The sequence below is a fragment of the Lepus europaeus genome, chromosome 1 (genome assembly GCF_033115175.1).
Source record: "Lepus europaeus isolate LE1 chromosome 1, mLepTim1.pri, whole genome shotgun sequence".
NCBI lineage: Eukaryota > Metazoa > Chordata > Mammalia > Lagomorpha > Leporidae > Lepus > Lepus europaeus.
This window is the reverse complement of record NC_084827.1, coordinates 104810596-104832002: the sequence shown is the minus strand read 5'-3', so window position 1 is coordinate 104832002 and position 21407 is coordinate 104810596. Positions and strand designations below refer to the sequence as shown.

The window sequence follows — 21407 nt, the reverse complement described above, 5'->3', positions numbered from 1 at the left end:
CAATAAACAAAGACTATGATAACCAAACATTATAAGATGAAAAAGAAAGAAAATACTGGAGAAAACTTAGATTTGTTTGAAACACATAATGAATCTTACAACAACCTACTTTAATTTTTGAGTAAGTGATTTATAGAGGCAAATGTTTGCAAAATGTGTTTGAAGGAAAAATATGTATTCATTACATAGCTTAACAAAACATTCAGATTTTTTATTGTCACTTTCCCCACCTGTTTGTTCTGTTGTAGACCTAGAGCCTTTTAATGTTGCTTCATTCTAAGGTTCTGAGAAACTCTCATAGATCAACACACAGACCATATGAATAATGTGACTTTCTATAAAGACTGCACCATTTCCTTTAAAAATTACTAGAAACTACATACAAATATATAGGGAGAATATAAGAATCCTTAAAGAGCTTACTTTAAATCATAAAGATTTATCCCCCAAAACAGCTAATGAGTATATTATACTTAAATACTGAATATATAGAAAGGGATGTACAGAATTTTCTCCCCATGGAGAAAAAACCAAAAATGTATCCCATTTTTCCTACAAAAAATAGGTCTGTGTTTTTAAAACCAGAGATATATTTCTTATACAAAGAAACTTTAAAAATGAATTAGAATCAATAAAAATTGTATACAAATTAATACTCTCAGGAAACTATTGGTTCATTAAAAGAAAAGACTCTTCCTTAGCAAATGTAAAGTATTAAAAATAAGTCTAAAATATCTAATAGATTTATTGTACCACAGTGCCAAATTGGAGGCCTAGAGGCAGAGATAAGTCATTATTTAAGAATTAGTATTTTGTCTCAAATTCAAGGGATGGTTTTGAAATCCCTAAAAGTTATTTTTGCCTCATAAGCTTTTTTTCAAGAAAACATTTATGGTGACTCAGGATGTATCTTCCTATTACAAACAGAGTGGTTTCTTCCAAATGCATTTTATCTCTAGCCAATGCTCCTTCACAAGCTGATATTATAAACAATCTTAAGGTTTTTTTCTGAATTTAGAATCTGTGATAAATTTGGAAACTTTCCCTCTCCAGATTTATCATTAAAATTATAACATTTAAAGTTTAACTCTTCACTCCAGTCCCCCCACAGACAAATGACAAATCCTCACAACTCTATTGAGATCACTGAAATCAGTATATTTGATATTTTGACAAGATATAAATGACCAAAGGCAGTGTTCACCCATAACTTTGTTTTTTATCCAATCCAGCACTAATGTACGCAAGCATTTTTGGAAATGTATCTGCAATAATCCAAAGACTATATTCGGGAACTGCCAGGTACCACATGCAGATGCTGAGAGTTAAAGAGTTCATTCGCTTTCACCAAATCCCCAACCCTCTGAGGCAACGGCTTGAGGAATATTTCCAGCATGCATGGACGTACACCAATGGCATTGACATGAACATGGTATGTATTTCTGTTTTCCAAAATGGAAGCACCACAGGCATTATAGCTATAGCCAAAGTGGAAAAGCCAGTCTCACCAGCTTTGAACCCCCTGCTTTTGTTTTCTTCTCTCGGATGTTTATTTTCTCCCCTGGAGATAGTCTCTCATTCTCAATTCATGGCATTGCATGGTGCTATATCTAGTTATATTGTGTGGCAAAGGCATTATAACATGATGCAAACTGATATAACTGTGTGTAATAGAGTTCCCATATCCAGTTAGTGAGAACATTGCTTTAGATGGGACATGGACTTTCAGTACATGGCCTAGTGGCCAGCACCCAAAATATTAGTTGACGCCAGGTGCAATAAGGTTTTCCAAGTAAACCATAACAACTATGACATCCCATTCAGGGATACAAGGTTAACATTCTTTAATTGATGGACATTTTGGAAATTTGTGGAAGTTAGGGACTTTATGGATAAGAAAAGCATTTTATGATAGGAAGTTTCAAGCTTTTTAAAATAACTTTTTTTCTATATTTCAAACAATTAACTATGCCCTTTAATTGTACCTGCTTTAATGCATTTTTCCTTTCAAGGAGGAAATGTGGATTCCCTCATATCGTTTGTGATCATTTGTCATAACCATCCCGTCCCATGTCGCTGCCTCCAAATCAGCACAATTAAAATTAATATGATCCAAAAAGCTCTTTTTTTATTGTTAGTAGAACTGCCCACATTCTTTTATGCACTATCTGGTTGTAGAGACTGATTATTAAAAATAAATACAACAAATCCAAATTCTATGACATATCAAAGAACTATAGAAAAAAAAAGATTAAAAATATTGTGACTTCCCATCTGGCAAGTCCTCCACTGTGCAATGAATCTGTTTCTAAGCAGTTTCAGAAAATAAAATCAATCACATTTAATTACATCAATTGCATAATGCAATTTTTTTGTGAGCCTAAACAATTCAGATTGTTATTTTTGGGTAGTAATTTCTAAAGGGAAGAGTTAAAATTATCAATAATGATGCAGAAAGTTTTGCAAATTTATTGCCCAATGTGAAAGACACATGTTTGCATGGATAATTTTATCATCTCTGTGTGTGATTTATTTGAGGAGGACTTGCCATTATAAAAATGCGAATCTGAAGCTAATAAAATTAGCACATTTTATACAGAAATGTAACTGAACTCATACATTAATTCTAATTACCCTGAAGTTCACTGTGAAAAGTTCACTTGATAAACTGATCTCCCCTTCAGAACAATTTAATCTCACAAGAGAGCACCTATACATTTATGACTTTTATGTAATTCCATTAGTATGACTGACAAAAATATCAGCATTAAGCAACCATTGGGGGATCTCTACTGCTGGGCTGACTGAAGCAGTGTCAAGAATTTTTAATCAAAATACATGTCACTCAGTTTTGTTGTCCCATACTGTCAAATTATTTCAATAGCAGTAGTAAAACAATTATTTATTTTATATCCCCTCTCCATAACTCTAGTTTTGTGACCATTTTTTGTGACTAAGTCTATTTTGTGACAACTATTTACCTTTCATTGTTTGACTCTAGTACCTATGAATACGGTTTATATACCACTTGCCTATTTACAATGTACTTATGAAAGATTTATCTCTTTCCTGTCTGCTTCACACCTTAATACATGGAATTACAACACCCACCGGTAAGAACAGGAGGTATTTATATCCAATTTAATTCTCGTGTAAATTGTGGAGAACACCCTTGTTATCTGTCAGGTTTAGAGCTTGTTAAATGATTTCCAATATTAGTTCTGATCTTTTTTTGCATGATATAGCAGAGGAAATACAAAGCAAGATACTGGGGAAGATAACTTAAATGAGGCCAAGTACAGAATAGAGAACCTTAATTTTAACAGTGACTTGACCTCTCATAATATTTATATGTAGTTTCCCACTCTCCACAAAAATTTATTTCTGTCCCTATCCCTACTCTGGTCAAGGTTATGGGTATACGGTTTGCATTAGATAATTGTCATAAAGAAAATGTCATTCTCTTTCATCATCCTCTATTTTCATGATGTAGGTGCTTTTCTTTCCTCTCATCTGCATGCCAATGTTACATGATCCTGGAGTGTGTGAGCTCTAAACCATGTGCCGCTGAGTTTTGCATGTGGTTTTGAGAACTTGACTTTGCACGAACTTCTTGTTTGAACACAATGTCTACATTTTTCATTTTGTGACTGCAAAGTGAGTAAAAAAATCAAAGTTCAAGATAATTCTGAAAATTCAGCTAATGGAAGATACTTGCTTATTAAGTTCGATATGCTAAGCAAAGTTGATTAGAGAAAAGCAACGGTATGCTTAGACTATTGAAAGGTTTTTTAAAAAATCAAAGTGGATTTTTTTATTTCCAAAAACCACATTATTAAAATTCCTGTGTCTTCTTAATTTACTGTTAAACAAATTGCAATGTAATTGTAGCTTAAATGATTTAAATTTACGTATGGTGATACATAAAAGTACATCAAACTGTTGTATTTTTTGCATCAGCATTCCATTGTTATTTCATTTGCATATAATCTTAAATATAATTTCTCATGAAACATTTCAGGTCATTTTTATTGTTCTGCCATGCCCAACTGAGGTACAAGTTTTCCAAGTCATATTGTAATAATTAACCTAAAATTATTTTCATGACGGTAAACATTTGAGTGCTTGATAAACCACAAAACATAGGAAAGAATTGCCTGAAACATGTTCCATATTCCTTATTCCTTGAATCTTTTGCTTTTTGTGAAAGAGCTATTGCTAGAATGTTGCTGAACTGAAAACATTCTGGGAACAAGTACAATCTCCCTTTCAACTGAAACAAATGCTTCAGAGTACAAAAGGACGGGGCCAGGATAATAAGCTAGTAAGAGGGGTATTTTCTTTTGTGTCTGATTTCAGATTTAGGAAAAGAACAAATTATCACAAAGATTGGGCAGGTTAATTCTAGAAATCCTTTTCCCTTCTCCCTGTAGAAACTTGATTAATTATGAATAGGAGATGATTTCTCAGATTAGGACTGGTGGCATTTCAAGGAATTTCCACAAATTAAAGCCACCTTCTGAAAATTTCTGAAGTTAGCCAACATTGTCTTTGTTACAACACTACCAAGACACTGAAAATATTCTTCCATGTCAATGTGGGATCAAATGGCCTCACATCCACACACAGGAGCCTTGCTCTGATTACAAAGAACATTGATAACAATGAACTGTAATCATTCCTGATGGAAATGAATAAACAACTTAGGACAGAAACTAAGAAAATTTTTATGAGCAGTTAATGGAGAATTTATATTTATTACCTAAAAATACAACACCCTACCCCCACCAAGAAATGCTTGATAAGAGAAAAAATAGATTAGAGAATCAGGGGACCAAGTACTAGCTTTCAATCTGCCACTGATCTTGGACAAGTCACTAACCTTTCTGAATTTCATTAAAACTGACATTTTAAAGTATTTTAAAAGCACCAGAATTCAAATGTGCTAAATGTATAAAACAATTATTATGGGGGCTTTTCTGCATAATGGAGATTCTAACCTGTCTGCTGCTAGCTTCTGCATAGAATGTTATTGAAAAACTACTGGGACAAGTGGGTGGTTGAATTGCTGATAACAGAGAACTGAGGCAGAACGTTTTGGTTAAAGACAAGGGAAGAAGTAGAGGCACATATGTGTGAGAGTACAAAGCAGAATTAGATAATCCAGAAAGAACTTCATTTAATTTATTTTAGGACAAAAAGTGAAAACTGAGTATTTTTTAGCATTCATAGAAAGATTTTGAGAAACACCATTGTAATCAATGCATGAGGAATAGACTGACTTATTTAGCTGGGTACTAAGTTTTCCTTAAACAGCAGGAAGGAAAAGAAAAAAGGTGAAAGTTTTGCCTTTGAGAGTTAAGGGAGAAAACCTGACCCCATTTGCACACTATATGGTCCAGTCTCCCAGGGTAAGCTGAGGCTAGATTAATTCCTGTGAAAGCAGGTGGAATTGAATAGCACTATAGCTAAAGATAGGGAGAGGTTTTGAAGATTTCAATCAAAACTCAGTCAAAAAGGTTAAAAATACTTAGAACTATGTGAGATTCCTAGGGATACAGCATGCATTTGTAATGGACCTTGCAAACAAAACCAAAGTAGAAAAGAGCATAATAAAAAAAAATTATAAAAGTATACTGTTTAATGGAAATTCTAATTTCTTGGATTTGATATGATTTCTAAGGAGTGTTTTAAAGATTATTTTCTTTCCTACACCTACACAAACCTTTTCGAGTTTCTCTGTTATATAATAGACTCCATTACTATCAATATCTCACCACTTATATCTGCATCCACAATCTAACTCTACTCCACCCAAAGCTTTGTTATACCCATTCTCTACACATATTTAAATGATTTCATCTATGTCAGAACTACATGTTCAAATCTTGGAATGTTTTAATACAACCTGGTGAAATGTAATGAGTTCCTTCAGTTATGTTCAACTCAGCAGCTCAGATAAAAATGATCTTGTAACAATAAATCTGACCAGAAATACTAAAGGAAAATGTGTAAAATCACTCTTTCTAATGACTTTTATATACTTAAGTTGATCTATATGGTCAATGAAAAATCTTGACTAATCAGCATATCATAGTTATAATAAAATTACTAAAAGTTTGATGCCCTTCTATTTAACTAGTCTTCCATGCATTTAAAAATAGAAAAATAAAAAAAAATTTAAAAAGTAATAGAAGATAGGCAGAAACTTGCATTTAAATGATAATGAAACATAACATTGGTAACATCTTTTAGTTTTTCATCAATAAATACCCATGTTACAATTCAGGAGCTGAGTTTAAAAAGTGTTGTAATTCAAATGATATTTTCATCTACATGAGCATTGCCTGATCTTGAAGAAACTGGGTAGATAGGAGCATTTTGCACTGTTAAGAAATCTGCTGTTAGCTCAACCTTGATAGTTTAGATCATCTACTGTAGCCAGCCCCTGAAACAGGTGCTCAAGAAATGGTTAAAGTTCATCAAGCCCCCTTATCCTAAAGTTCTCAAAAATATCACAGAGGACAATAAATGTCCTATTACCTTTCTGACATGATCAATATTAAGTTTAAGGCAGGGCTTTGGTGTTTTCAAGTCACAATTATACTTGCTCAGTCACCTTTCACAAGTGATGAGGGTCACTTTATTGTGGTCCCCAACCGTCATCATGAATGATTTATTTACAGTTAATACCATGCTGCTTCCATGCAAAATGAGTTCTTCAATAGTGGAATCTGACCTTCAGCAGTTCATGAGCCAAAAGAAAGAATGAAAGTGTGGCATGAGACTTTGAAAAGCAGCCATTGCAGAAACACCTTTCTGAAGCAGTAACCTACTTCCGCACTTCGGTTTCCCCACTCATTATGATTTTTCTTCTAGCAGTAGCAGGAAGGCAGAAATGATGTCTCAATCATTTTCAACTCTAAAACTTCTTTGAATAGGACTGTAGAGTTCATCTTGTAATGCTAAAGGGTATGATGTATTTCAAAATACTTCTTTTGGAGTATGGTAGGAGCAGAAGAGTTCAAACTTAGTTCACTTTCAGATCACTTAATCAACATGGGTTAAGTCAATAATAAAAATAGAGATCACAAAAGTTCAGTTATAAAATATTGTTTGGAAGTATGATATAAGTTCTTTTCATTCAAATGCTAGATTGATTCAGCATTTCTTGAACTAAATAGAATCAAATCACCCACAATTTCCCACAAAATAAGAGTCCAATATTTTCCTTAGTGAAAGACATTCTTTGGAGACTGGGGATTTATATTATAAATGAATATGTAAATGTCAGATTTCTTAATCATTTTTAAGGAGAAAAAATAAACAGAGGTAGTTTATCCAACCCAAATTACCACACAGCCTTAATGTAGTAATATCTTAAGAAATATATATATATATTTTTTAACTATTATTCTTGGTTTAGACATATTACTATCTATATGGATGAGAATGCATTATAAAAAGCATAATTATTATGTGTATTTCTTGTGGGATATATTCAAGGAACCTCATTTAATTTGGCTCCTGTTTGCCATGTGGGCCACCCCCAGCAGGCCTCTACTTTCACCTTAAGGCCCATCTGAAAGAAAATTTTGAGCTTTTAATGGAGGGCCTGTTTACTTCTTATTGTACATTTTTAACAAGCTAGTTATGCTCAACCACACCCATATATGCTGCAGCTTATTTTACCCTTTCAACCAGTAGTCCTTTTAGCTTAGTATGCTAAACAGCCCACACATAGCTAAAACATGTCCTACCATAGTGGCAAGATAAGCCAGAGACTCACTCCATCCACGGCTAATTATTTTTTATGCTTCTTAGAGGTTTATCTTAGCTTTCAACCATTTCTATACTGTGAATCACATCTGTTGATATCAGGAAAAGGGGATTTGATCTTCATGGTATTTTCAAAGATGGGAGCTTTAGCCCAGATTCCAGTTCTACTTTTACCTGTTTTACCTATGAGCTATTCTTTATATTTAACACCACCAAGATCAGGATATTATAGCAAAGCAATTCTCTTTGACTAGACATCTTAAGAATGGAAGGTAGTATGATGCAAGATAAAAACAAATGCAATATGGTCTAAAATTTCATAATAAAAATGAATTAAAAGCCTATAATCTGGACTGAACTAAGTGATCAGATATGGAGACATCCTTGAAATTGAGATATAGAAAGATCATCTGGATAATGGTCAAAATCAAGAAAAGAAAAGCAATGGATGAACAAGATTGTGGCCTTTAAACACACAGTTCTTAAAGAGAAAGAAATAACTTAATCATGAAACTAAGTTAAAGAAGACATTAATTATAAATTGTCAAATAGTACATAAAATTTTATTTAAAAGTAACTCAAAGTGACCTACAAATCTTTTCATTCAGAGATAACTCCCAATTATAACATCATCTCAGTAAGCATACTTCTGGCATATCCTGTTTGTGTGTGTGTGTGTGTGTAATTTTTCTCATATCATAGACTTATCATAGCTTGATTCGAATTTTTTCAAATTAGGACCCATCTTCACTAATGGTGCTTCTCTCTCTCTTTCTCTCTCTCTCTCTCTCACACACACACACTTACACATGCATGCACAAACACACAACACATCTCCACACACAAATATTTCATATAAATGAAATCACAACATAAGTGCTTTTTATGAAGGGTAATTTTTAGTACATTTTTAAAATTTTTATACTTTAATTTGTTTCCCTTCCTACTCTATCCCTTCCACATCAGTATTTCAATCTTCTATTGTTCATTACCCATGTGTATAAAGCACTGTGTAATTCTCTTTCGCATGTACACATATACAATTATATACCCTCCTGTATATGCTTGTAACTTTTTTAATTTTTAATTTTAATTTTTAATTAGCTTTTAACAGATTCAGTGTGATTTGAAGATACAATTCTTTTTTTTTATTCACGTTTGTGGTAATTTATTCACAGTTCAGGCTTAGAGACACTGGACTTAACAACTCATGAGGACAAAATGACAAAGTGGCTCAGGAAACTAAACATTCATTTCAAAGAACCAAAACTGAAACAGAGCAAGGATGATTCTAACATTTCCACCTCATGAGAAGTATAATTTAAACTAATACCAAAAGGCTTTTTTAAGCAAAAACACTTTCAAGAACAGAACATTCAAACAGCTAACAGGATCATTTTTATATTCATTCTGAAAACTAATACAGTAAGAAAGGTAATCTGAGAATGTCCTAAGATATTCTCATTAGCCACTATTTATGGTATATTACATAACATTTTGATATCAAGCTGGTATAATTTTACTGTCTTGCTAGTTAACTGATTCTTATTTTAACCCTGGATATCACTGGTTTGAAGCGAATGTTTTCAGTCTGACTGGGGGTCACTGCCACAGATTTGAGGATATGTTTAAATTCATCAGCCTAGGAAGATATTGAAATATTAACAATCTCTAAATATAGTAGGGAAAATCTGATTCATGTGTTACAATTTCTATACTTGAGACTCTAATAGTAAAAACAAAGTAATCTGAACTCTGTTTCCATCAGTAAAACACTCCGATCAGTATTCTTGTACACAAAATTTACTAAATGTGTGGATATCATGAAACTAAATTCCTTCACCATTTCCTTCAATTTTCTTTGGTTGAAGATACAATTCTAAGAACTAATGATATTCCCTTCTTTCCTCCCTGCCTCTCTCTCTCCCACTTTTCTTCCTTCTCTCTTTCTGTGTTTTTTTTTATTTTTTAAAATAAATGTTTAATTTATATTGCAGTAAAAGTCTTAATACTTTATCAGATAAAAAATTTAATGAGTAAAAATCAAAAAGACATTAGGTTAGTGAGAATAATTTAATGCATAAATGTGTAATATTAAATTATATGGAGTTCGTGTAGGCTTTGGCTTAGTTGTTAAGATGCCTCTTGGAAAGCCCATATCCTATGGCAGAGGCCTGGATGCATCAGTTCAGCTTACAATTCCAACTTCCTGATCATGTCCACCATGGGAAGCAACAGGTAATGGCTCAAGTCCTTGGGACCTGGATGGAGATCCAGGTTCCTTGCCTCAACTTGGCCCTGCCCTGGCTATTCCTGGCGTTTGGAGAATGAATCTACAGACAGAAGATCTTTATCCATCCCTGTCTCCCAGTCTTTCGAATAAACTTAAAACTAATTCATTTTAAAAATAAAAATAGAATTTCTGATAAACATGACCTATATGCTCTGTGCAAGAACACTTAAAAGTTTTCAAGGATTAGAAGTAAAAAAAAAATCTTAGAAATTGTATAAAATTGATGCTTCTTACTTCATATTTTGTGAAAATACTTCCAAGTCAGTTTATACAACACTAATTCATTTATATTAATGAACAAAACATTCTATAATAAATTGTTTTGTGTACTATAATTGTACAATAAAAATATGGTGGTATATTAATACATGTTAAAATTATAATTATCAACTATTCTTTCATCGATGAGCTTTCATTTTCCAAGTTCATGCCACTTCAAAGAATGCTGCAATAGGGGCCGGCGCTGTTGCTCACTTGGTTAATCCTCCACCTGCTGCGCAGGCACCCCATATGGGTGCGGGGTTCTAGTCCTGGATGTTCCTCTTCCATTCCAGCTCTCTGCTGTGGCCCAGGAGGGCCATTTGGGGAGTGAACCAACGGAAGGAAGACCTTTCTTTCTGTCTCTCTCTCACTGTAATAACTCTACCTGTCAAATAAATAAATAAAAGATTTTTTTTAAAAAAAGAATTCTGTAATAAACATCCTTATGGAAATTTCCCTTACTGATCCTCTTACTTTGTTTGAGTAGATTCCTATAAAAGAGATGGCCAAGCTAAAGACCATCTATATTTTTACTTTTAAGCTATTGTGAGATTATATTTCAAAAATGCTAAACAATTTATATTTCTACCAACAATGTTGGTACTATTCTCTAATGCTGTTTAGAAGCAGTGGATGTTATGCTTCTATTTATTTTTGGCCAGTTTAATTAATACATGAAAGTTTGTTCTTATGTTAATGACATTTCATGTTATTGAATTTAAGCATTCTTTTCATTTATATTTATATGACACTTGGATGTTTCTCCTATGAATTGCCTATTTGTAGTTTTTACATATTTTCAGTTATCTTTCTTTTATTTCATAGGGATCCCTTACAGGTTGTAGATATTAATGTCTTATCAGCCATCCATACTGCAATTTGTTCCTAAAGTTTTTCTCAATATCTTGGTTTTGTTTAAGAAATATTTTGAATACAAATTTTATAAAATAATATGATAAAATTGGTAAACTTTTATTGTACTATTCAGGCTCTTCCCTCTTTTAAAATAGTTTACTAAATCTTTAGATTGTGAGAAGTTTCCTAGATTTTCTTGTAGGTTTTCCTATGTGATTAGAAATAAAACTCTATAACCTATTTGAAATCTATTTTTTAAAATTTTTTTCGTTACATGAATAGAAGATATTAGCCATTACTTTCACTTAATTAAAACAATAACTAAATTATACATTAAATTATCAAATTGGAATACAACTATAGATCTGAAGTCTGCTGTATTTATCCATTCCAGTTGTAATACAGAAATAGCTTGTAATTAGTGGCTTTCTATCATGTTTTAACATCTGATAAGATAGATCAACTCTTACTAATCTTATTTCACTTCTTTTTCTTATCTAGTTGAGAGTATTAATTCTATCATATAAAATATATTATTATTTTTATTCAATTACAACATATTAATGTTAGTCTTTTGAGATATCCAAAGATCAAATTATAAAATCATGCTAAGAAAAGCTAGAAATCATAACCAGTATAAAGAGCCTCTAATAATTTCAAGAACTTAAGTAATCACAAGATATAAGCATGTAGATTCTTCCTTGCAATATTAGTATAAATTCTGGCTGAAATTTTTTAATTTTTTAAGTTCAACAGACATAAAAATTGTACGTATTTATGGGGCTTTATATAATATTTTGAAACCTATATATACCTTGTGTAATGTCCAATCAAGGTCAATATATACTTATCTCTTCAAACATTTAGCATTTCGTTATAGGAAATGTTATAAAACATTCAAAAGCCTATCCTATAGATTTTTCTAAGGAATTATACAATATTTTAACATTATCTAGACTCACCCTACTGAGACTAGAGCCTCCAGACTTCTTAATTCTATCTAGTTATAACCTCGTACCTGTCAATCAACCTTTTTCCATCACTCTCATAACCATTTTCTCCCAGCCTCTGATAACTAGCATTATATTTTTTGCTTCTATGAGACCTCCATAATTTTTAGACTCTATGAGTGAGATCATATGATACTTTTCATTCTCTGTTTAGTTTATTTCCCTTAGCACAATGACCTCCAATTCCATCTATGTTCTTGCAAAGGAGAGGCTTTATCCTTTTTATGGCTGAGTAATATTCCCTGTGTATATGTAAAAATCTTCTTTTTCATTCCTAATGGATGGGTGCTTAAATTATTTCCATATCTTGGCTATTGTGAACAGTGCTATGATAAACAAGGGAGTGCAGCTGTCTTTTCAACAAATGGTTTCATTTCTCTTGGAAGTGGATCATAGATATGGATCATGTGGTAGTTCTATCTCTACCATTTTGAGGAATCTCCATTCTGTTTTCCTCAAAGGCTGTACTAATTTGCATTCCCACCCACAGTGTGCAAGTTTTCTGTTTTCTCCACCTCCACACCAATAATTGCTAACTTTTGTCTTTTTGATTTAGCCAATCTAATAGGAACAAGGTAGTATCTCATTATAGTGGTGTTGAACATTTTTTCATATAATTATTGGCCACTTTTATGTCTTCCTTTGAGAAACATCTGTTTAGTTCTGCTGCCCATTTTTTAATTGGACTGTTTGTGGGATTTTGTCATTAAGTTGATTGGATTTCTTATATATTCTAGATATTAGCCCCCTTTTAGATGTAAAGCTTGAAAATACGTTTTTCTCAATCTATAGGTTGTCTCTTCACTCTGTTGGATGTTTCTTCTGTTGTGAAGAGCTCTTTAGTTTGATGAAATCCCATTTGCCTAGTTTTGCTCTTGTGTCTTGTGCTTTAGGGAAGTATTCCAGAAAATTCTTGCCCATTCCAATGCCCTAGTGTGTTTTACCTATGATTTTTTTTTCCCTATTAGTTTCATAGTTTCAGGTCTTACATTAAGGTCTTTAATCCAGTTTGAGTTGACTTTTGTATATGGTGAGAAATAGGGGGCTAGTTTCACTCTTTTTCATGTGGGCATCACTTTTCCTAACATTTGTTGCAAACACTGCTCTCTTATCAATGCATGTTCTTAGCACCCTTGTCAGAGATCAGTTGGCTGTGATGTCTGACTCAGATTTAAAATAGTAGCTATCAACATATCATAACTGCTTTGCTATCCCTAAACTTTATTTTTTTGCTCTTTCCTTAAGCAGGCCTTTGAAAGAGTTACAAATTTCATTGTATTTTTTCAATGAATTACATATTGACTTTATCCTTGCTAGGGTTAATTTCACTTTTGGCATTTGCCTCCATCAATTCCCTGTTTTTCATTCTTTAGATTATTTTCTTATTCTTACTATTGGTATTAAGGTTTTTTATTGTTTGATTTCCTTTTTAATAATAAAAGCATTAGGAGTATAAACGTTTTTAATCTGTAGCTCCATATGTTTTGATATGAAATGTTTTCCCTTTGTCATTTTTTAAATTATTTCTCCTTTGATTTACAGATTATTATAAAGCATCATCCTTAACCTCCAAATATTTCTAATTTTGCAACTTCTTCTTAATTTCTTTTTTATTTCTGGGATTATATCAGAGTTCATGGATTACAGTGTTTCTACTTTATGCATTGTAGCCAACACATAATTAGACAATCTTTTTTTTTAAATTATTCACCATTATAAGTTTTTAAAAATCATTCAGTTTTATTTTCAGGGCTTTCCAGGGGCTAGTGGAGCAGTGTTCTTCATACAAAATTTTGTCTTTTATCTTATCTATTATATAATTCAATGATGTAATCCCCCTAACAAGTACAGCTGGCATAAATAGGTACTAGAACATAGACAGCTGGTTTATGACTCAATTGGCAGAAGCAGAAATGTGCAGATAGAACCATATATGCAACATGCAAAGTGCTAGTTAACAGTCAATATTTTTTACAGGAGAGGAATCTGTCAGGTGAAAGAAAAGATTTTCAACTATTTTGAAAGTTTGTAGTACTACTTAAAAAAAAAAAAAACTTGAATAATTACACATAGACCCATCACTTTCTCCAGACAACAAATGTAGTGTTTTCCATCTTTAACATTTCTGAGGAATAAATACCATATCTGGAACAACATTAAAATGGCATTTATTGTATTTCTATCTTTTACTACTTATTGATATTAAATTGGCCAATGAAATTAATGAGAAATATTTTGTGTCTTACCATTTGTTAGTAACTTTAGAAACCTAATTTGGTTGACACCTGCGAAGTCAAAATGGTTGAAGAAACCCGACTAAGCTTGGAATTATAGCATTTTTGCCAATCAAATACCCTAATGAGTTGTCTCAGTTTTCAGAATGGCAAAGTGGAGTTGTTGCCACTCCATGCTCCTCACATACATTGACAATTCAACCAAAAATTATGATTCTGAAATATGATACATGAGAAGCATTTTTGAAACCATGAAACCCTGATATATGCTTAAGGTGATATTTTAAGTCCAAGGTCATATTTTAATTCATTCTTTTTACCTCCTGGAAGGTTGCACTTCTCTTTTGATTACTCTGTAAGCAGCTTCAGGTCATCTACAATGAGTCCATTGGGGAAGAACTATTTGCAGAACATCCAATAGAATCCACTCGAGTTACATTTTGTACATCACTTCCCCTACCATCTCTCTCTAGTTAAGCAGAGGGAAGCAGAGGAGGTCCTGAAACCGCTTCCCAGGATGTAGATCTCTCCAATTGCTGTAGATCCTAGGATTTGCACAGGGTTTCCCCTGACAGCTCATTTGAGAAATCCTGAGGCATTTTCTAAGTCATTCTTCTGCTGAATTAGCAGGAGCCAAGGTAATAAGGACATGTATGTGAAAGTAACGCATCCCCTCTGCCCATAGATTGTTACCCACACTCCCATTCATCCTTGACCTGTATTAACATAGATCAGATTAAGGTTTTAATTTCCTTCTGGAACCAAAGAAATATCTCACAGCTATGAGGTTAACTAGGATTTCAGGGGCAGAGAGGAGGGAAATGTTAGAAGGAGGATTTTTGTTTCATTTCTCAAGGAAACAGTATTGATACCAAACTGGTTCAAGATTTGTACCCATTTGTTTTTTTTTTCACCCCCCTCAAAGTGAATATAAACAACCAAGAAGCTCAATAAACTTCAAGATGAACTCAAAGAGACCCAGAGCAAGGCATGTTAATTTTTTTCTATTTAATAAATGTGAATTTACAAAGTGCAACTTTTGCATTGTTGTGGCTTCCCCCACCACCTCCCTCCCTCCCGCGGCCCTCCCCTCTCCCACTCCTTCTCCCATCCCGCCCTTCATTGAGTTTCATTTTCAATTACCTTCATATACAGAAGATCAACTTAGTATATACTAAGCAAGGATTTCAACAGGCTGCCCTCACACAACCACACAAGGTATAGGGTATTGTTCGACTAGTAGTGTTTTTAAGTTTCATAGTAAAACACATTAAGGACAGAGATCCTACGTGGGGAGCATGTACCCAGTGACTCCCGTTGTTGATTTAACAATTGGCACTTTTATTTATGACGTCAGCAATCACCCGAGGCTCTTGCCATGAGCTGTCTAGGTTATGGAAGCCCCTTGAGTTCACCAACTCTGAACTTGTTTAGTCAAGGCTATATCACAGTGGAGGTTCCTTCCTCCCTTCGGAGAAAGGCGCCTCCCTCCTTGATGGCCTGTTCCTTCCACTGGAGTCTTATTCACCAGGATCTTTCATTTAGATTGTTTTTGCCACCATGTTGTGGCTTTCCATGCCTGTGAGACTCTCATGGACATTTTAGCCAGATCTGAATGCCCCACGGGTTGATTCTGAGGCCAGAGTGCTGTTTTGGGCGTTTGCCATTCTAGGAGTCTGCTGTGTGTCCTGCTTCCTCCGCAGGATCATTCTCTCCCTTTTAATTCTATCCTTCATTATTTGCTTACACTGGTCTTGTTTGTAAAATCTCTTACCCTATCTTTTTGATCGGTTGTGTACTTATACTTATCACTTTACCAAGTGCACTGGCATTGGTACATGCCTCCTTGATAAGATTGAATTGAAATCCCCTTGCACATTTCTAGTTCCACCATTGGAGATAAGTCCGAGTGAGCCTGTGCCAAGCTATATATCTTCTCCCTCTCTTATTCCCACTCCTATGTTCAACAGAGCTCACTTTTCTGTTAATTTTAAATGCCTAAGAATGATTGTGTATTGATTACAGAGTTCAACCAGTGGTATTAAGTAGAACAAACAGAGCAACAACAACAACAACAACAAATACTAAAAGGAATAAAATAGTAAGTTGTTCCTCAACAGTCTAGACAAGGGCTGATCATGTCATTGTCTCTCATAGTGTCCATTTCACTTCAATGGGTATCATTTTAGATGCTCGTTTAGTTGCCATCGATCAGGGAGAACATATGATATTTGTCCCTTTGGATTGGCTCATTTCACTCAGCATGATATTTCCCAACTCCCTCCATTTTGTTGTAAATGCCCGGATTTCATTGTTTTTTTTTTTTTTTTTATTGCTGTATAGTGTTCCATAGAGTACATATCCCATAGTTTCTTTATCCAGTCATCCGTTGATGCACATTTAGGTTGCTTCCATGTCTTAGCTATTGTGAATTCAGCTGCAACAAATGTTGAGGTGCAAATGGCTCTTTTTTTTCTCCCCTTTAATTCCATTTGGGTAAATTCCAAGGAGTGGGATGGCTGGGTTCTGTGGTAGTGCTACATTCAGGTTTCTGAGGACTCTCCAAACTGTCTTCCATTGTGGCTTTACCAGTTTGCATTCCCACCAACAGTGGATTAGTGTCCCTTTTCCCCCACATCCTCGCCAGCATCTGTTGTTGGTTGATTTCTGTATGTAAGCCAATTTAACCGAAGTGAGGTGAAACCTCATTGTGGTTTTGATTTGCATTTCCCTGATGGCTAGGGAGCCTGAGCATTTTTTCATGTGTCTGTTGGCCATTTGGATTTCCTCTTTTGAAAAATGTCTGTTAAGGTCCTTGGTCCATCTTTTTATTGGGTTGTTTGTTTTGATTCTGTGGTGTTTCTTGATCATTTTATAGATTCTAGTTGTTAATCCTTTATCTGTTGTGTAGTTTGCGAATAAAGTCTCCCATTCTGTTGACTGCCTCTTCACTTTCCTGACTGTTTCCTTTGCTGTAAAGAAACTTTTCCATTTGAGGTAATCCCATTTGTTTATTTTATCTCTGATTACCCATGCCTCTGGGGTCTTCTCCAGGAATTCTTCGCCTGTTCCAGTATCTTGGAGTGTTTCCCCTATGCTCTCAATTAGTTTCATGGTGTCGTGGCACATCTCTAGTTCTTTGATCCATGTTGAGCGGATTTTTGTATAAGGTGTAAGGTAGGGGTCTTGCTTCATACTTCGATATGTGGACATCCAGTTTCCCAGCACCATTTGTTGAAGAGGCTGTCCTTGTTCCAGGGGTTGGTTTTAGGTCCTTTGTCGAATATGAGTTGGTTATAGATATTTTGATTGATCTCCGGTGTTTCTATTCTGTTCCATTGGTCTATCCATCTGTTTTTGTACCAGTACCAGGCTGTTTTGATTATAACTGCCCTGTAGTATATCTTAAGATTTGTACCCATTTGAATCACATCTTTGTGTGATCATGTTTTGTTCTAGCCATACTTTTTTTTTTCCCTAAGTGATAGCAACAATATGCTAGATGTCGGGAAATTACTTACAGAAATTTGGTGTACTCTCCCAATGCTTATGAGTATTCCCACAATCATGAATCCTGCAAGACTATGTTGCTGACAAACTGGCCAGATGTGAATATTAAATAAAACAAAATAATTCCTTATTCTTATCAGCCACACGAAAGTAAAATGATAAATTTGGTGACAAAATAATTTGAGCACTGGAGTAGGAGAATGCCAATTTGTCAGTTTAAAGCTGCTAAAACAGCTCACTTATGGTAAGCAGTATCAAACATGTGATGATGAAGAAAACATAGTATATGTGTGTTTCCTTTCCCTTGATGGTCAAATCATAGAAATAACATGCACTGAGATGATCTAGACATTACAAAATCTATTAAATTAGGGCATTAGCTTCCAGAATCAAGAAAATGCAAGGTTTATTATTGTACAAGCACTAAAGATTTATCAAAAGTAAATGCCCACATGTGAAACAACATTTCTATAAGAATCAGGCAATGCTATCAAATATTAAAGCTGTACTCTGGGACAGAGATTAAGATTTAATATATCACTTGCATAATCTATTAGATAACCATGTGTGGGCTTTAGTGCCTCACAGGGAGTGTTAATTTTGATTAATCCTAATTTGTCAAGATTTAAGTATATTTAATGACCCAGAGAATTTCCCCAGAAAATTTCCTAATTACAGTTATCACAGCCACCAAAGTTGTCCATATGATTAATCTGCTATTTAAGGGAACCATTTGCCATATTCGGGCTGTCTTTCTAAATGTGTTCTATTCACCCAGCCTTTCAGAATATTCTCTTCTGTAGCTACAGTCTGTGAAATAAGCTTTTAAAAACCCTTTCACTAGAATGTTAATCAATCATCTGATACTATCTGGATATGATGTATATAAAAATGCATTAAATTCATTTTTCTTCAAACTTCTACTTATTCATTTTTGAAAGAGAGCAGAAAGTCAAAGACAGAAATAGAGATCTACCACTCTTTGGTTCACTCACCAGACAGCTTGGGATAGGGCAAGCTGTAGCCAGAAATCATGAACTCAATCTAAGTATTCTATCTGAGTGGCAGGGATCCAAGAACTGGAGCCATCACTGCTGATTCCAGGGCGTGCATCAATGGGAAGCTGGAATTGTAAGAAAAGTTGGGACTCATACGTAGGCATTCTAAATGGGATGCAGATATCCCAAGTTGTATCTTAATTGCTATGCCAAATACTCAACCCCAGTTCATTACAAAAAGCAAATAGAGGGATTTAAAATGCTGTGAAAGGAGTCTGGGAGCCTAGAAAGAGTTTTGGTGAAAATAAATAAACAAAAACACTCAATTATTGACAGTATTTCAAAGAGTAGTGGGGAAGTGTCTCCACTATGAGAAAGTGTCTTACAATTCAGGGTAACAAATAGTAAATGTTGAATCTTATGGCTTGAATTTGAGGAATATTTTATTGTCAATATATTGTGAGTATTCGATTTAATTTGGAAATCCTTATCCAGCAGTAGCCAGGTAAAATTTGATTGAGGAGATAAATGTACAATAGGGACATAGCTAAAAGAAAAAGGAGAAACCTTTTTAGTTAGGATACTTCTCTGTTCTGACTCCACAGACCGAAGACCAGAAAAAGTTTCTTTCTGTATAATCTATCATAGGCCTGAACCAAACTTCTTTTCACTTGTGTCCCAGTACATAAGCACATGGCATAATTGTTTTATTAGTGCAAGCATATAAATAATTTACATTTAAGGATTTACTTTTTAAAAAGTTAATATAACAAATGTTATTTTGCTGTGATCATGTATTGAATCAGATCTCTCAAGCTTATGTAAATTTCAACTTGAGCTCATTTTTTAATTTTGTATTAATTGCTCAATATAAAGAAAATATGAATTCACAAACCACATAATTGCAAGGATTAACAAAATTATAATTTTATATCATTAGATGTGAGTAGTATATATACCTTTTAGAGAGAAGTTCAGCATAACTTGGATACAGCTGAATTAATGAACATGTTTGTATAATTTTTAAAACTTTTGTTTATATATTTGAAAGGCAGAGAAACGCAAAGAGACAGATTTTCAATCTGCTGGTTCACTCCCTAGATACCCACACAGCCAGGACTGGACAAGGCAAAAGCCAGGAGTTTATAACCCAATCTGAGTGTCCCATGTGAGTGGCAAGGAATCAAATATTCAAGCCATCACTTGAATTGTGCATTAGCAAGCAGCTAGGATTGTGAGCAGTGCTGAGATCCCAAACTAGACACTCCAATAGGGGAAACAAGCATCCAAAGCAACATCTTAACTGCTATCAACTAACATCTGCACTGGTTGATATTTATTTGCAATAGTTGTTTCCATTTTGCTGTTTGATTCTGAGTGTATGTGTGTGTGTGTGTACTGAATTTGATTTTAAAATGATATGGTATCTTTTTTGTGGCTACTATTGTGTTATTCACGTTTCAATGGCCTTATATTTGGGTTCTCTACTAATAAACTATGGACTGATTTCTTTACACAATCATGGGAGGCATTTCATCCTCACTTAAAAAAACTCATTTGCAAACCATAATTTGATTGTGAGTTCAAAAGAGTTTTATTCACATAAATTCAAGTAAAGAGAAGATAATCACATTTATAAAATATTTAAGTGATCTTATATCATAATAAATATATGCGACTTTTATCAACCTTTGAAAAAATTTTCTGGAATTTCAAAAATTTCAAAAAAATTCCCACCATGTCAGTCAGTTTTAGGAAAATGAAATTAGAGCTTTTCACTCATCTTAAATTAATTGTTGGGTTCATTTAAACAACTGTGAAGGTTCATTTGAACAACCATTAGCTTCCTAAATGTACATTATAAACATCTAGGAAATGGACTTTGCTGTAGCAATTCACAAACTGCTTAGGACACTGGTATCCCCTTCAGAGCGTCTAGTTTCTAGTCTTGACTCTGCTTTCCGTTTCAGCTTTCTGCTAAAGTGTACTCTAGGAAGCAGCAGGTGATGGCTCACATATTCATTCCTGCAACCCACATGGAACACCCAAATTAAGATCCTGGCTCTCAGCTTTGGTATGACCCTGCCCTGTGTGTTGCAGTAATTGGGGAGTAGCCCAGCAGATGACAGTACTCTCTATCTCTTTCTCTCTATCTATCTCTCTATCTCTATCTCTATCTCTATCTCTTTCTCTATCTCTATCTCTATCTCTTTCTCTTTCTCTCTCTCTCTTTCAAAAAAACACCAAAAAAGGCAATTAAATAAAAAATGTTCACATTTGACAAGAACACAATGAGTGAAACTGTGGTTAATCTTGTGAAAAACAGATTTTAATCTGAGAATTTAGAGGAAAAGGTTTTTTTGTGTGTGTTTTCAAAACATATTTTATTTGCTATTATACTCCTTAACCCAGTACCACGCATAGAAGACGTTCTTGAGAAACATTTGCTAAAAGAATTGAGCTGCTT

The 21407-nt window shown here is 34.0% G+C and overlaps 1 protein-coding gene across 1 annotated transcript in view; it reads left to right on the top strand.

Annotated features, from left to right (window-relative positions):
- KCNH7 (potassium voltage-gated channel subfamily H member 7) overlaps positions 1 to 21407 on the top strand; it is a 526117-nt gene that overhangs the window by 466425 nt on the left and 38285 nt on the right. Inside the window, exon 9 of the mRNA XM_062200019.1 lies at positions 1233 to 1432. Coding sequence (XP_062056003.1) covers positions 1233 to 1432 — 200 coding nt within the window. The remainder of the gene's footprint in view (positions 1 to 1232; positions 1433 to 21407) is intronic.